Below are 18,046 nucleotides of genomic sequence, written 5' to 3' on the forward strand. Positions count from 1 at the left end.
ACAAAAGTCATATCCTATCACTTTTGCCATATTCTATTTGTTAGAATCAAGTCACCAGGTCCCACCCACATTCAGAGAGCCAGGATTACCCAGAGGTGAGAATACCAGGAGACAGGGATCACTGAGAGCCATGTCAGAGGTTGCCTACCACAGTATATATACAGATGGCCCCCGCTTTATGATGATTTGATTTAGGATTTTTAAAATTTATGATAGTATGAAAATGATATGTGTTCTGTAGAAACCGTATTTCAAATTTTGAGTTTTGAGCTTTTCCTGGGCTAGCCATGAGGTACCATACTCTCTTGTGATGCTGGGCAGCAGCAGTGAGCTCCAGCTCCCAGTAAGCCACAAGAAAACGAGAGTAAACAACCAATACACTTATAACCATTCTGTACCCACACCAGTTGTGTTTAACTTTCAGTATTAGACAGATTATCTGAGCTAGTCAACATTTTATTATAAAGTAGGCTTTGTGTTAGATGATTCTGCCCAACTATAGGCTAAGTGTTTTGAGAATGTGTAAGTAGATTAGGCTAAGTTATGATGTTTGTTAGATTGGGAGTATTAAATGAATTTTCTGCTTACAATATTACGATGGATTTATCAGGCTGTAACCCCATCGTAAGTTGAGGAGCATCTGTACATTTGATTCTCGTTAACTGTGGTAGTCATGTTCTATAAAATTATTGCAAACACTTTATTAGCAAATACTGAATCATTGTTCCTATGGGAAATACAGGGTCAGGTGAGCCTCTAGTCAAAACATTTTTGTCAATCCACCAATATATAACCTTCTTTTGTATGTGTTTCTGTTCAAAGTCATTTACTGTATAGCACAGGGAACTCTACTCAATGCTCTGTGGTGACCTAAATAAATGGGAAGGAAATACAAAAAAGAGGGGATATATGTATATGCATAGCTGATTCGCTTTGCTGTACAGCAGAAACTTTAATGCAACACTGTAAAATATACTCAAATAAAAATTAATTTTAAAAAAGAAAAAAGTCATTTAATATACTGTATATTATTGTGTCATTAGAATTGAACTCATGACCAACAGAACTATAACATGCCTGAAAGAAGTTTACCTAACACATGTATTTTCTCTGTAAGGCACATCAAGACTTCTTGCACTTAGGAACACTAAACAGCACTTCAGCACTACAACTGAGGGTCATTTTAAACCAAAACAATCACCAACAAAAATGCAAAACGCATGGCACAAAATAGACTACGAAGAGGACACCTGTTTACAGTATGAGAGCTCAAGGAAGAAGGCAGCGCATTGCCTTGATTGACCTTAGCTGCTAACACGCATATTAGATGACTCAAATTTTTTATTATTCTGCTCATGTCTGTGAATGACTGAGAAAGCACTGTGAGTATTGATTCTGGGGTTAAAAATACATTTTAGCAAGTAAGGAGTCACAAATATGGAATCCTGAAGATCAACTGTGTTTTATTCATTTTTCAAAACCTTGAGAAGTTTACACTTGGGAAAAATTAAGCAGAATATCCATTTTTTCAAAAATAATTTTTAAAATTTTATTGAAGTATAGTTGATTTACAATGTTGTGTTAATGTTTTCTGTACAGTAAAGTGACTCAGTTATATATATATATATTCTTTTTCATATTCTTTTCCATTATGATTTGTCACAGAATACTGAATATAGTTCCCTATGCTATATAGTAGGACCCTGTTGTTTATCCATCCTGTATATGACAGTTTGCCTCTGCTAATCCCAAACTCGCACAGGAATAACTTCTTATAGTTTTTGTTGTGGGGGGATGAAAGATGCAGGAAATACTATCTTCTATTTCTCACCTAGAAGGACATAGGAACCTGAATACATTTAATGAGAAACCCAGTAACAATTTTTCCTGCAAATAAAAAAAGATCACAGAAAACCAACTATACACCAATAAAAATTAATTTTAAAAGAGATCACAGAATATAGGCCTCATATAATAAAGTAAAACTAGCAGAAAAGTATCCTTCATAGTAAAAAAAAAAAAAAAAAAAGAATTAAATAAGGGAGGATGTTTGTAATAGGTGGCTTAGACAGTTCCCTCCTAATCATAGCCATTATTTATTGAATGCTTACTACATGCTAGGCACTTTACATGCATTATCTTGTTTAATCTATACAACCACCATATAAATTAGATACTATTATTTTGCATATGAGGTAACTGATACATAGAGAGGCTAAGTAACCTGCTCAAGGTTATGTTTAGCAAGTAAAACAGCAAGGTTTAACCCAGGCACTGAGATTGAGAGCCAATGCTCTTCATCATTATGCTATACAACCACCCAAAGAATCAAGTGATTATTTTGGAAATCTAGTATTTTCCTTCCCTCAGATGATCCTTTTTATTTTTTTAGCAGATGATTAGGCTAACTTCATATTTGGCTAGAATAAAATGTACTTTTTTAAAGAGACACTTTGAGAAGTACTTAAAACAGTGTTTTGAAGCCATCAGTGCATTCCCAGCCAACGATGTGTCTGTTCACCTACTATTAAACATTATTTATCAAAAAGACAAGAAATAACAAGTGCTGGTGAAGTGTGGAGAAAAGAAACCCCTTGCGCACTGTTTGTGGGAATGAAAATTGGTGCAGCCACTGCGGAAAACAGTATGGAGTTTCCTCAAAAAATTAAAATAGAACTAACATATGATACAACAATTCCACTTCTGGGTCCTTATCTGAAGAAAATGAAAACACCAACTCAAAAAGGTATATTCACCCCGTGTTAACTGCAGCATTATTTATAATAGCCATGATATGGAAACAACCTAAGTGTCTATTGATAAATGAATGGATAAAGAAAATATGGTATATGTATATAAGTACATATATATACATATACACACGCATTCACACAATGGAATATCATTCAGCCATAAAAGGAAGGAAATCTTTCTATTTGCAACAACATGGATGAACCCTGAAGGAACTGTGCTAAGTAAAATAAATCAGACAGAGAAAGACAAATACCATATGTGGAATATTTATACAAATACTTTCATGTGGAATATTAAAAAAAAAACTTAGGTTATAGATACAGAGTATGAGGAGATTATTATACAGATTATGTTGAACATCTGAAACTAAATATATTCATATGTCAATTACACCTCAATTTAAAAAAACAACATATTATTTTAAAGACAGCTGCTATTCAAACCACAGCTAGTTTTGAGACAGGCTAGAACCTGGGACCTGGGACCTTTTACTGCAATGCTTGCACCTGGACCTGGAGCAACAAAATACAAAGAAATGATAAGGGACTAAAAATAACTGCGTGCATTCACAGTTGGGGCAAATTATGAACAAGACACAAAAAGACAAAAACCCAACTGCCACTTCTCGAGGAGTCAGGAGGGAAAGCAGGGTACTACACATGCCCCTTGCACATCGCTCCACCAAGGGGGTGGGCAAACCACCCAAGTCACCCCTCTGGCTCAAAGCCAGGACCGGCCCCTACCCTACCCCATATAAGGGACCAGCTCTCACCACCCCCAACCCCAGGGAGCAGGCAAGGGAATCTGTTACTTATTTTCACTCCCTTCTGCTGCAGCAGGAGTCCCAACAAAGCCTTGCCTGAATTTCTTGCCTGGTCTCTTATCAATTTCTATTGATTAAGGAGTCCAAGAACCCTGGTTAGTAACAGTTTCATCTTGGTTTTGAATGTATTTGAAGTGTTTTCATGTATCTATGACTTTACTTCTTATGATATGTTGGCATCTGAAACCACTAAATATTTATGGATTTAAGAATAACCAGTTTTTCCATATGAAAAGATGCAGAAAATTCTCAGTAATCAGAGAGATACTACATGGAAATGAAGCACAGTTAAGGCAGGCAGACAGACAGAGAGGAACACAAATGGAACCGGAAATCATAAAAGACAAGAAAAATTATATATACGGAAATAAAGACATGGAAATTATTTCTTGATCAATATACACATTTGTATCTCAGGAGACATTTATTTTTAAATGCCAGTCAATTCTACCATATACACTTGGGACTTGGATTTTACAGACCCAAAACTTCCACTGAGTTTATCAGTAAAGCCAGATTAGCCAACAGGTTTTGCTTTGTTCTTCAAGACAATCAAGTAATATAAAGTTTAAAAACACCAAAAGGAAGAGTGATTTTTTTTTGAGAGAATAGGAGCAAAGTAGGTAGCTATGGAATGGGATAGACTTTCAATAGGACAGAGCTAACAAAACTTCAGAATGAAAACTGTCTGACCAACAACACATAACATGTGTAAATAGAATCTTATTACTACCACATTAAAGAATTAATATTTTCTAAAGGATACACTCCTCTATTTCTCTTGTGCCACTCTTTCTCCACTAATATTTTTAATAAGTATAAAAAGGAATGACATATTTTGTTTTGCTTCTTGCTAAAATGCTTCATGAAGTATTAAGCAAAGACTTTTAAAACATTCTTATTTCCCATTTTCTGTCTACTCAATCACTTTAATGCTGTCACAGAAGCAGTAAAAACTGAAAAAAATTAGTATAAATTCACAATAGCTAAAAACCTACCTGTGGCCCTATGCCAATGTCAGCTTCTCTGAATGTAGGCTTTCTTTTCTAGCTTAGTGTGAGATAAAGACATTTGCTGCCAGACTCTGAAATTAGAATTTCTAATCTTAACAGCACAGCATAAATTAGAATTTCTTATACCTAGCTTTAGATGCAGTTTGATCTTTATTTCTCATCAACTCGATCCAACCATCAACTTAATGAATAATGTACATAAAAGAAAAGAAAAGGATTCTACGTTTTTATACTGACTTTCATCTAAGAACTTCCCACTAAATGAGTTAGGTTTATTTAATTTTTTTTAAATGACAAATTTTTGCTGGCTTTTCTACCAACTTGATTATCTTGTTTATAGTTAGGGAGGTTAATTATACCAATTCCAGAAGTCTTATCAAGAAAATTTTCTAAAATAACTGTGAACCTTGCAATAATTATATACTTCTTTCAAACTCTTGGAATTTACAAGCACATTAAGGATGAATTAAGGGTATAAGAAAGTAAAAGAATATACTGTAGGTATAAATTCACTTATTTAAAGAATGGCTTTCTTTTATTTTTTTAATTTAATTTTTTTATTATTTGGCTGCGTTGAGTCTTAGTTGTGGCATGTGGGATCTTCATTGAGGCATGTGGGATCTTTCCTTGCAGTGCACGGGCTCTTCGTTGCGGTGCGCGGGCTTCTCTAATTGTGGTGTGCGGGCTTCTCTCTAGTTGTGGTGCACAGGCTCCAGAGAGCGAAGGCTTAGTTGCCCTGCAGCACATAGGATCTTAGTTCCCTGACCAGGGATCAAACCCGCATGCCCTGCATTGGAAGGTGGATTCTTAACCACTGGACCCCCCAGGGAAGTCCCAAGAATGGCTTTCTTTTTAAACAGATTAAGTGCCACAAAGTCTCTCATGGTTGGAAGAGACTCAGAATAATATAGTTCACTTTCCTAAAGTGTCAGACTTCTGGTTTTAGGAGTACATTGACATGTTATTACTGAAAGTTAGTTTTCTTTCTTTTGTCTAATTACTAAAGAAGAAAATCTCAACTTGGTGACAATGTAATTCTATTTCCTAACAAACATTTGCTAGTCTCCTCTTTTAACACAGAGAAAGCAAGCTTCAAGTTTCAGACAATTTGATAAGCAACAATATCTCGCTAATTAATAATATGATTTTACTTTCACCTTATTTACAATTAAATAAATAATTTTTAAAGTTACCTTCTACTTACAATACTGGCTTTCCATTTATAATAGTGATGGGAAATTTCCCTTTAAAATACATATAAGTTGTGTTTTTTTAAATGAGGTTATATGAAGAAAAATAGAAGTGGTCCTTGAATTTTAGGAAATGTGATAAACATTTTCAAAAAAATCTTTTCAATCTCTCTCCCAAATGAATGAACAAACAAATATTAACAGGTCCCCTGTTTGAGTGTAGAGTAATGGTTAATGACAATTGAATATATAGAGTAACGGTTAAAACTAATAGAAAGTAATGTTTGGTAACACATACTCTGGAGCCAAAACACCTAGGTTTGAATTTTGGCTCTACCATTCATTGGTTGTGTGACCTGGTACACTGCATATCTGTGTCTCAGTGTTCTCCATGGAAAATAAGAATATAACAGTAACCATTTCATATGTTTCTGTAAGGGTTAAATGTAAAGGTTTAGTGCGTATAGAGGCCTTAGTGAGTACTCAAAAATGTTATTTAGCTAGTTTCAATTTCTCTATATACTAAATGCCTGAATGCCCTTTATATGTTTACTGAAAAGAGACTGCTCTAACAACTCTATAATCCTGATAAAGTGAATTGAAATTTCTCTACAAGATTTATCCCATCTGGAAAAACATTCTCTAAGAATCTTAAGTTTACTGCCAAGTATTTTAAGAAGCAACACTCATTAAATAAATATCTAACACTAATGTCTTAAGGCCAGAGGAAAACAAGATTAAGAACAGCATATGCTGAAGGGGGATGGAAGGAAAGTGCCTAAAAATGTTAACATATCATACTGAGCACAACAGAGGGAGGGTTTCCTAACAGAAAGGAAAGGGCCTCAGAAAATAAGATCTCAAGGGAAGAAAAGTATGTAATCTTCCTTAATTCCATAACTGTGTCTAGAGCCAGGTCTACGTATAATTAAGTACTAAACAGGTACAGAACTACTGGCTAGTATTTATTAAGGTTCTCATATTTTCTCATTTTTAAAGTTCAAACAGTCAAATATGGTACCTATCCCCTTAAAAAGAGATAAACAACTGAAACAGACTCACTAGTAGAACAGAAAAATCTTTGAAAAAGTAATGATTGTAGTACAAAGACCTAGAATATGAGTTATTAATCTATAAATCTCCTCACCACTAGCCAGTTTTGTTTTGGAGAATTATCTCACAATGTGTTTCTGTTTGAACACATGCTATAAGCCTCTGTTGCCAACAACCTCAGATCAGGGATTACAGCAAAATAATTGACACACATTTCTAAATATCAGAACCTCTTTTTCCTTTCTTTTTCTTTCTTTTTTAATGGTAATAATTCTTCTTAATGGAGAAACACAACATGTAAACTATACTTCAGATGCTATGACTGGAGGAAAAAGGTTTTGAGAACAGAGAGTTAGTGTCTTAACTAGCCAGGAATCATTGGTGATCTACAGTCCAAATAGAACCTAATTTTTATGGCACATAACAATGTTCACATAACTTTTTCCAACATTAATAATTAACTGCTGGTGTTTAATTATTTTAAAGCAGACATTTCACTTATGTCTCAATAAAAGCATCAGTGGACTTCCCATTCTGCTACAATTTTCAGGAACCAGTCACACTTGAATTATAGCTTATCTTCCTTTAACTTTTTGCCTATAATTATACTGGTAGACAATAAATGCCTTATGTTAATATTTTGGGCCCCCAACAAAAAATTTTTTAACTTTTAAATTTGAGATTATTTCAAACTTATAAAAACTCCCATATGTATGTTACCCAGATTCACCTGAGTGAACAGGTTGCAGAGGTTTCATTTATTTGTGCCCTATCTTGTTGCCTCTAAAAAACTATGTAGGGCAGTTTTATAAGACTACACAAAATCTGTAATTAAAACAAATTTAAGAACTACAGGTAAGTAGAATACCTTCCTCCAATCCTATAACTATCAAAGTAATCCTTGAATTATTATAATGTGACACTCTGTGGCTCGGCAGAATTACAGATAGTTGCTTATGGTCCTGTGGTTAGTTCATCACCTTTTCCCCTAACAACTCCCCCCACATTATTCTTAAAGATCCACTACTATCATATGCTTTAGCTTCTATCACTCAGTACCTCATTGTCTTGAGCTTCAACGAAGATTGGGGAAAAAAACCAAGCTTCTTTTGAAAGAGAGCTACACCTTGTTATTCTCAATCATCCGTACATTCCTTTACTGCTGCTGGATCTAACCCTACTCAATGTACAAGGGATAGCAAGTAAGAAGGCAAGTAAATGTGGTTGTGGATGTTGTACAGAAGCATACTTGATGAGAAAGATATAATTACAGTAACAGCAACGAATGGTTTGATGTCAAGAAGCAAACTGTTCAGTTGAAAACAATCTAGAAAGAAATGAGTAGGATTCAGAGAACATTAAGTACCCTCTGTTGTTCCCTGGAGCTTAACCTCACCATGTGGTCTTTTAAACAGCCATAATCTATTGATACTTGTGCATTGTTTTCTTTCCCAGTATTAAAATACACTACAATTGTACTTTGAGAGTAATCTCTGAAAATGAGATCGTATAACAGAATCTTAGGAAAAGTTTTTTATATTCTTCTATTACCTTAAAAATTAAAGGCTGATGTTTCACTTTTTGGAAAGGGAAAGGAGAGGGGAATGATTGTGGCTTTTCTGTACTTATACCATGGTGAATCTCAAACAGGAGAGTTAATTTGTTTTGTCTGCGTTTGCTATCCCACTTAACTATTTCACTACATTTGTCCTTTTAACTGAAAGTAGCAACCAGCTTTCAATAAACACCAGTCCAGGGACTTCCCTGGTGGTGCAGTGGTTAAGAATCTGCCTGCCAATGCAGGGGACATGGGTTTGAGTCCTGGTCCAGAAAGATCCCACATGCCGCAGAGCAACTAAGCCCATGTGCCACAACTACTAAGCCTGCGCTCTAGAGCCCGCGAGCCACAACAACTGAACCCACATGCCACAATGACTGAAGCCCGCATGCACCTAGAGCCCATGCTCCGGCAACAAGAGAAGCCACTGCAATGAGAAGCCCATTCACTGTAACGAAGAGCAGCCCCTGCTCACTGCAGCTAGAGAAAGAAGGCCCGCGCGCAGCAACAAAGACCTAATGCAGCCATAAATAAATACATTTAAAAATAAATACCTGTCCATTAGTTAGTGAATCCATTAAATTCATTTTTTGCCAGATTAAAAAAAGGCAAATCCTATTCCTTCCAAGGATTTAACAATATTTCAAAATTTACATATTAGCACATATTCGTTTATTAAATTATTCATTCAACAAACATTTACTGTACTCCCACTATGTACCTGATACTGCACCAGTCACTGTGGAGACAAAGGGGCATTAAAACAAAGTCCCTATCACCAAAGACTTTAGAATCTAGAAGAGACAGAGCGACAACTGCAAAATACATAAAAATTTAGGTATGATGCCTGCAACTTATTTGCAAAAGGTTAAAAAAAATAGTGATCTACATATATAGAGAGAGAGAGAATGATAAGGCAAATACAGCAAAATGTTGACAATTAGTGAATCTGAGTAAGGGTACATGGCAGTTTTTATAAGTTTGAAATAATTTCAAAAGTTGAAAAGAATTTTTTTGGTTGGGGGCCCAAAATATTAACATTGACTTTTATTGTGTACCAATACAATAGACAAAAAGTTAAAGGAAGATAAGCTATAAGTCAAATCTGCTAGACAAAGACTACCACTTCAATCCACTCCTCCTGAGTAGCATGGTTACTCATTAAAATACAGGGTTTATTTTTGACTGAACTACCTACACATTAAGGAGACATCTTTAAGGAGTTTATAGATGTGAGAGCACTTCGAAAGTATAAAATACTATGCAAATAGAAGGCTTTAATGCCATCAAGAAAACATCATGTGAGGGATGGAGATACTGTTTCTGTGAACACTGTTCTCAGAAGAATGAGTAATAAGCATTTTAATACCTTTATTAAGGTCTAATTTACACACTATAAAATGAGCACTGAACTTTTATTGAAAGATATTAAGGGTATTTCCTTAGGAAGAGCCAAGGTTCAAAGATTTTTAACAATCATTTTTCTCAAAACTAGTCAGCTTCATTATTGAGAAATAATATTAAAAATGGACAATGAATATAAAAATATTCAAAAAACAAAAAACAAGTGAACCTCATGAGTAAAAACAATGTAAATCCATTTTCAAAATGACCTCATTAAAGTTTTATTTTAATACTAGTGCTCATTAACATATGATGAGATATGCACTTTAGTATATCACTGATGGGAATGTCAACTGTTTCAACCATTGAAAAAGCAATTTGACAATGTATGAGGAACTTTAATACTGTTACTAGTGGATACAGGAATTACAATTCTGGGAATTATAATTTAATATAATGGTATATATACAAACATGTGCATTGTAGCAAAAAACTAGAAACAGCCTAAATGTCCAAAACCAGAGGAATGGATAAGAAAACTATCTAGTTGGTAAAATATTATACAACCATTAAAACTGATGATTATGAAACATGTAATACCTGGAAAATATTATATTATGTTTAAAAAGCAGGATCTAAAATTTATATCACTAATACAACTATACAAAAATTAAAGAGAAAAGACTAGAAAGAAATATTCAAAATATTAACAATGGTTGTATATGGGTGTAGGGATTTTTAAAGATTATTATTCTCCTCTCCATTTATCTCATTTTTCTATTTTTCTGAATAAATAGGCATGTATTCCTTTAATACTTCCTTAAATAAGTAATATACAAATATATTCTTATGTTAAAGATTCAAACAATACAAAAGTATAATAATAATAGGCAACCTCCCATAAAGAGCCACCCTGAACTATCCCTCTTTCTCTACCTTTGATGAGTTTGCACCATATTTCTAGTAATTTTTAAATACATGTCTTTATTTGGCCAATGTCTATGTTAAATAGTCAATAAATGGTATTTTTATAATGAAAAATTACAGAAAAAAAATCACTACCACCAAACTTTCTACTGATGTAATATTCAATATACGTCAAGGAACAAAAAGTTCTGCTTCTTAATTTTATATTTTAATTAATTCCTTTAAACTTCAACACTTAAAACTATTTTTATTTTGGTCAAGCACCTAAGCATTTACAGACTAAATGTCTGACATTCTATATAGTAGTGGTTATTTTTCTTTCTTTTTTTTTTTTTTTTTGGTACGCGGGCCTCTCACTGCTGTGGCCTCTCCCGTTGTGGAGCACAGGCTCCGGACACGGAGGCTCAGCAGCCGTGGCTCACGGGCCCAGCCGCTCCGCGGCATGTGGGATCTTCCCGGACCGGGGCACGAACCCGTGTCCCCTGCATCGGCAGTAGGACTCTCTACCACTGCGCCACCAGGGAAGCACTAGTTTTCTTGAAATTAATATAAAAGTAAATATTCATTTTGTTTACTAACAATGAATTTACTTGATTGTTTTGTTTGAAGAACAAAATACATTAATTGGGTTAACAGTCTCAAATTAGAACACTTAAAACACTTTCCCTTTTTATCAGGATAACATTACTGATTTATAGTGGCAATCATTCCCTGCTTTTGATTCAAGAGATTACAGTAGACCAAGTTCTAGGTAACAATCTGAAATGTAGTTGTAAAGATCTTTGAGGTGAATTTATGGACAAATTCACTTTTCTTTCATCTAGCTAGATGTGAAAATTAGAGACCTTGCTTTGTTTGTTTTTTTGTGGAAAATAAATATAGCCAATTCAGTATAATTTCACAATAAAAGCTAATTGCCTTGAGTAGATAGAAACTACATGAAAAAACTCCTTATTGCTTTCAGTTTAGTGTTTCATCAATAAATCAAAGGAAATAGGGACCTCCCTTGTGGTTCAGTGGTTAAGAATCCACCTTCCAATGCAGGGGACGTGGGTTCCATCTCTGGTTGGGGAACTATGATCCCACATGCCGCAGGACAACTAAGCCCGCACACCCCAACTACTGCGCCCGCATACTCTGGAGCCTATGCGCCACAACTAGAGAGAAGCCCACGTGCTGCAACTAGAGAAGCCTGCACGCCACAGCGAAAGATCCCACATGCTGCAACAAAGATTCCGTGGGCCACAACTAAGACCTGATACAGGCAAATAAATTAATTAAAATAAAATAAAATAATAAATTTTAAAAACACTTTAAAAAATAAAATAAATAAATAAATAAATAAATAAATAATCAAAGGAAATAATCCAAAACTGAAGATCTTAGAGTATGGGCTGATAAAATTTCTTGACAGAGAAAAGAATTCTTGAAAAGTGCTACATTTCAATTTTTAAAAATTATTTAAAAAAATTAAAACTTTTTATTTGGAAATAATTATAACAGTTGCAAGAATAACAATAGTACAAAGAATACCCATATGCCTTTATCCAAATTCACTTTTCTTACCATTATACCCCATTTGCTTCATCATTCAAGGAAGGTTAGATACACGCATCATGGCCCTTTACTTCTAAACACTTCTCAGTATTTCCTAAGAATATGGATATTCTCTTATATAACCACACTATTCTTATCAGCTTCAGTAAATTTAACATTGAAAAAAGTCTTTAATTATCTATTTTGTCAATTGGATTAACAACATCCTTTATCACATTTTGCACATCCAGTATAGGAGAGTTAGGTATCGCTTAGTTGTCAACTTTCTTAGCCTCCTTTAATATAGAATCTTTCTCACAGTCTCTTTTTCTTATATGATATTGACATTTTTGAGGAAAACAAACTCCCTTTTTGTAACAGAACATTCTTAATTTATGATGTGCCTGATGTTCCTTTGTGATTAGATTCATTCTTGATTGAAATACAGTACTAAATTAGTTACACTGTGTCCTCAGAGTATCACGGACGTCCATCTGCCCTTCATTAATGATATTACCTGGTTAAGCTATTGTCTGATTTCCTCACTTTATAATTACTAATTTTTCCCTCGCAATATGTTGGACAAACTCTAAAAGAATGCAAATATCCTCAGTCCTTATTGAACCTGCCCCCTAGATTTAGGATCTTAGGATGATTCTTGCCTGATCCAATCCTTGCCATGATGGCTGCATAATGATAATTTTCCAACACCTACAGTTACAACTTGGCACTTGGCATTCTACTATACACAAGTGCCCTCTCTTCTCCCTTCTCTGCTATCAGCATAGACTCAATTCATTTTCCCTCCAATGATTTATAACTTATTACTAAATGATCTTAAATGATCTTAAGATCACTAAAATGATCTTAAATGTAGCTTGTGGGAGGTTCCTTCAAACTGGCTACTGTGACAAGTCTCCATCCTTTTGGGGGGTACTTCTTTCCTTATCTTCTAGTGTTATAAGATGTTGCACGTTTATCTTGCACCTATCCTGCTCCAGTTCTAGAATAAGTCATTTTTCCAAGGACCCCAAGTTCCACTGACTGTGGAGTCGTAGTAGAAACTAAACCTGGGCATTATGTACACTCATAGCTATAGGGGTGCTTTTGCTTCTTATTTTTTTCAACAGAGATAAGAAATATATGTAGGCATGTATGTATACACACACACATATAAATACATACTCATACAAATACATATATACATGGCTGCATATACATGCATGTAACACATACATATGGATATTTTTTAAGTCATAAGTCCATAATAATACCTTGAACTACAATCTATTCACATAGGATTCTCTTTTCTTCCCCCATCTATAACTGTTTCCTTATTCCTTCAGTGAGAACACTGGTTCCCAAGAATATCAACACTAATACTCATTTTCTTAATCCTATAATACAAATATATCTACAATTGTTTCAGAATTGCTTTGTACACACTACTAAAAATGAAACCTTCTAAAAAGAGTTCAGTTATTTGTTTGCAATTCTCCCCCCAATCTCTTATATATTGCCTAAAAGAGTATATACAGTCAAATACTGTTTTTGTAAAATGCTTAGATTAGTTCTTTCTTTTTCCCTTAAGTGTGATTATGATGTTTATGTAAAATACAACTAGGCTCATTTGCTTTCAGTTTGGGATTTTGCCCCCTTCCCGTCCTTAATGATTTAATTATACTTTTTGCACACACAGATTAGTAACATAATTCCAAAAGTCAAAACTACATGCATAAAGCTATATTCAGAGGACTTTTCCTCCTTCTTGTATCCTTTCTGTTCCATTCCCTCCAACCCTTGTAAGTAACCAACTTCATTATTTTCTGGTTTATCCTTTCTTTGCTTCTTTTTGTAAAGATAAGCTTTCTATTTTACACAAAAGACAGCATACTATATAAGCTTTTTATTCACCTAATGTTACCTCTAGAAATCACTCCATATCAGTTCACAGAGATCTTACCCATTTTTTTCTTATAGCTGTATATTTGGTACTCCATTACACATGTATGTACCATAGTGGATTTGAATCAATCTCCTATTCTTAGGCATTTAGGTAGTTTCCAATACTATACAGTTACAGACAATACTACAATAGGTAACTTTATGCATATGTATTTTCATACTTTCGGAGGTATGTCTTCAAAGATAAACTCCTACAAATGGGAGTGCTGGGTGAAAGAGTAAGGACATATGTTGTGTTCTTAATATTACCAAACTCCTCTTCATGTGAGTTGGAAAGTACTATATTTTGATTCAAACTTATTTGATAATATACCAATACCTTGGAAATCCTGGTGTATCTCTTCTCGATTTTAGGTGTTAGCTAGATGTAGTCTCATGATGCTGGAACTCTCCCTCTCACTCTGGCCCAACCTGAATATTTTCATATATTTTTAAATTCTGAAAATCTTTGGAGAAAGGAATTACAAGGAAACGTACGTTACTTTAACTACTTACTGAGTGGTGTTGTGTCTGGAAGTGGAAAATTCTCAGTAAAGTTGACATTACACAAGTCTGTGCTACAACAGCAGAAACGGTATGTTCCATTCTGAATTGAGGGTGGAGTGGTAGTTACTACACATTCTTCGTAGTGACACTCCTGGGGATCTCCAATGTGAGACCAACATCCTACAAATTGATGTTAATGTAAACAAGTTAGGTTTACATATGTCATAATGTAAATAAGTTATAACTCTTGCAAACCAATAGGAAACCACATTTTTTTAATAACAGATAATGGCAAAGTATAAACAAGCATTTCATAGAAGGAAAAAGCCACTAATAAAATGTTTGACTTCACAGTTAATCTAAGAATTATTAAAACATCAATAAGATTACATTTTTGTCTATATCTATTGAATTCTTCTGGGTTTTAAAATAATTATATATAACAATAACAAGGATTTAGTAACACACAGTGCTGGAGGGAATGTAAATGTATATAACATTTCTAGAAAGTCACATGGCAATTTTTATGAAGAGCCTTTTCATGTTTTATAATCTAAAAATTTTACTTCCAGAAGTCTATTCCAGGAAAATTATGAGATACAATCAAAGAATTATGTTCAGAGATGTTCACTGAAGCATTAGGTATTACAATGAAAACCAGAAAACAATATAATGTCCAACAGCAGAGTAATGTGTAAGTAAACTGAGATACATGTATACAATGAAAAATTGTATAGATTTTGAAAGTGTTTTCAAAGTATATTTAAAGACATAGGAAAATATTCATGATATAATTTAAATGGGAAAAACTGTATATGAAATTATTTATATAGTATTACCATAATTTTGAAAAAAAATAGTACACACACATATAAACATAGAAGTACAAAGAAAACACGCCTGAAGGGAATAAACCAATATAGTTTTTAAAAAAAACTTTTTAAAGTATGGAATTGTAGACATGTTTCTCTTATAGTTTTCTTTATTTTCTAAACTTCATAAAATGGCATTATATTATTAAAATTGTAATAAGATATTATTAAAATAAGCTAAAAACAATTACCCTTTGCAAATGTGGAGCTTGTGTGTGAATACAGACATGAATACACACTTTTAAACTTACTGTTCTCCTGCAGAGGGTTTTACAATCTACTTCCATGCCCTTCTTAGATAAACTTCAATTGTATGAAAGAGTTATTTCAGGTAAAAAAAGTATTACTTGCCTTGTTTTACCAGATTTATGTCCCCTTTTGATTTCTCCCAAAGGCCGTAGCAGGTGCTACCTTTTGAGCATAATATTGTTCCGTTTTCATGAGAGATTCGACTCTCACCTATCCCAAGGTCTTGTTGATATGGATCTTTAAATGCACAAAGACGTTCTTGATTCTGAGAAGCTAAAATAAAGGAAAAAAAGACAAATTCACTTTATGATAATCTTTGCAAAACATTATATAAAATCTTAGAGCCTTTTTGAAAGGCACTGTAAATTTCCCTACTAAATCCCTAACAAGGCTTGAATAAATGTGCAATTTTGTATTTATTCAATAACTTCTTTCTTTTCATTAATTAATTTGTAACTTCCAAACAAGAAGCAAACTTAAAAACTCATTTCCCAAAAGGAATACCCTCTTACATAAATTATTCTCACCACTCTTTCTCCTATTAAATAATATTGGTGTCTGAATAAAGAAATATCATCACAAAAATGTCCATGCTCTAAATTATTAAAAATTCAAAACAAATTAACAAACCTAGAGGGCTGAATAATTTTTGGAAATTCTACAGTACTCACTTCTACCATATTTTATACTCAGTTGTAAAATGTTAAACATAACATTAGGCATGTTAAACTAAGGATGAGGAGAGACTACAAGTGGATAGTACATGGTTTCTATCTGGGGAGATAGAAATGTTCCAAAATTAGATTGTGGCAATGTTTGCACAGCTTTGTAAATGTACAAAAAAATAATTGTTCACTAAAAATGCGTGAATTTCATGCTATGTAAATTATACCTTAATAAACCTGTTTTTAAAAATTAAGGCTATTAGTGCTCAAAAAGAAAATGATTTTCCATCATTAAAAATATCAATATAATAGAAGAAATGCTCAACAATCCCTCATACCGAAGGTCAACCCAATGTATTTTCAATGCCAGTCAGTCTTTCTCCATGTACATAATCTGATTTAACTAATCTCAGTAGAACATTTGCCACATAATTTATCAGCTAACAAACATTTACCAACACTGCTGAGAATACCAAAGAAGTAAATGGTTATCAAAAGCAACAGCTGATCTTTGGTTTCTTAAAGCAGACTTTCCTACTGTGTTTGACTTGCCAGAATAACAATCTAACACACTTTGCCACTATATTCCTCATGGGCTTCTGATTTATTTCTTGATTTTGCTGTGTATCTTATTTAGTATGGCTTAATTCATTAGCACCTTAGCACTGGAAATGATTTATTAAAATAATGTTTCTGAAACTACAAAACTAAGGACAAAACCCTGGAGAAGAAATGAAAGCACCAACAACTGCGTGCCCAAGTCTATTTAGAAACACAGACCTGCCATATTTATTACAACAGAAAGCACCTTCAAAGTATTGAGCTAAAGAAATAGGGGATTCACAAACAGATAATATAGAGTTCTACCCGTCAAGCATCTTATAGTCTGCTTGGAGAGAGACAGTAATTACTCAAAAAAATAAACGTGACTTCCACATTTCCACAATTTAGAACTTCAGGCAGTCTTCTAGAAGGTATTTACTAATATCATATAAATGGCCAGAAAATGTAGTATAGCCTTTTTTAAAAAAAAAGATTTTTTATTTACTTATTTATTTTGGCTGCGTCAGGTCTTAGTTGTGGCACGCAAGATCTTTCATTGCGGTGTGCAGGCTTCTCTCTAGTTGCAGTGCACAGGATCCAGAGCATACAGGCTCCGTAGTTGCAGCCTGCAGGCTTAGTAGCGCCCCAGCATGTGGGATCTTAGTTCCCTGACCAGGGATCAAACCCAAGTCCTCTGCATTGAAAGGCAGATTCTTAACCACTGGACCACCAGGGAAGTCCCTAGCTTTTTATAAAAACTACTTCCAGGGCATTAGCCAGATTATAAGTATATCACATTTTTACCACATGTAGTCACATATTCAAAATCCTTTAATGACAAATATTTATATTATCTTGCACATTTAACAGTATTTCCTTAGATATACCCTAATTTGCAAACTTTACAAAATTATTATAAAGATTAAAATCAAATATATCTCTACATATAAAGTACACACAGCACAAAGATTGATACTTAAAAGACTCAAACTAAAAACAAAACTCTGTAATGTAGATCTAAAAAAGCATGCCTATTTATGAGACATAATTCCTTATCCCCATTTCTTG

The 18,046-nt window shown here is 33.9% G+C and overlaps 1 protein-coding gene across 1 annotated transcript in view; it reads right to left on the bottom strand.

The window, feature by feature from the left end:
- BMPR2 (bone morphogenetic protein receptor type 2) overlaps positions 1–18,046 on the bottom strand; it is a 201,411-nt gene that overhangs the window by 87,327 nt on the left and 96,038 nt on the right. Inside the window, exons 2-3 of the mRNA XM_060016280.2 lie at positions 15,873–16,043; positions 14,659–14,829 (exon numbers count right to left, since the gene is read on the bottom strand). Of these exons, the coding sequence (XP_059872263.1) occupies positions 14,659–14,829; positions 15,873–16,043 (342 nt within the window). The remainder of the gene's footprint in view (positions 1–14,658; positions 14,830–15,872; positions 16,044–18,046) is intronic.

The sequence above is a fragment of the Delphinus delphis genome, chromosome 7 (genome assembly GCF_949987515.2).
Source record: "Delphinus delphis chromosome 7, mDelDel1.2, whole genome shotgun sequence".
Lineage (NCBI taxonomy): Eukaryota > Metazoa > Chordata > Mammalia > Artiodactyla > Delphinidae > Delphinus > Delphinus delphis.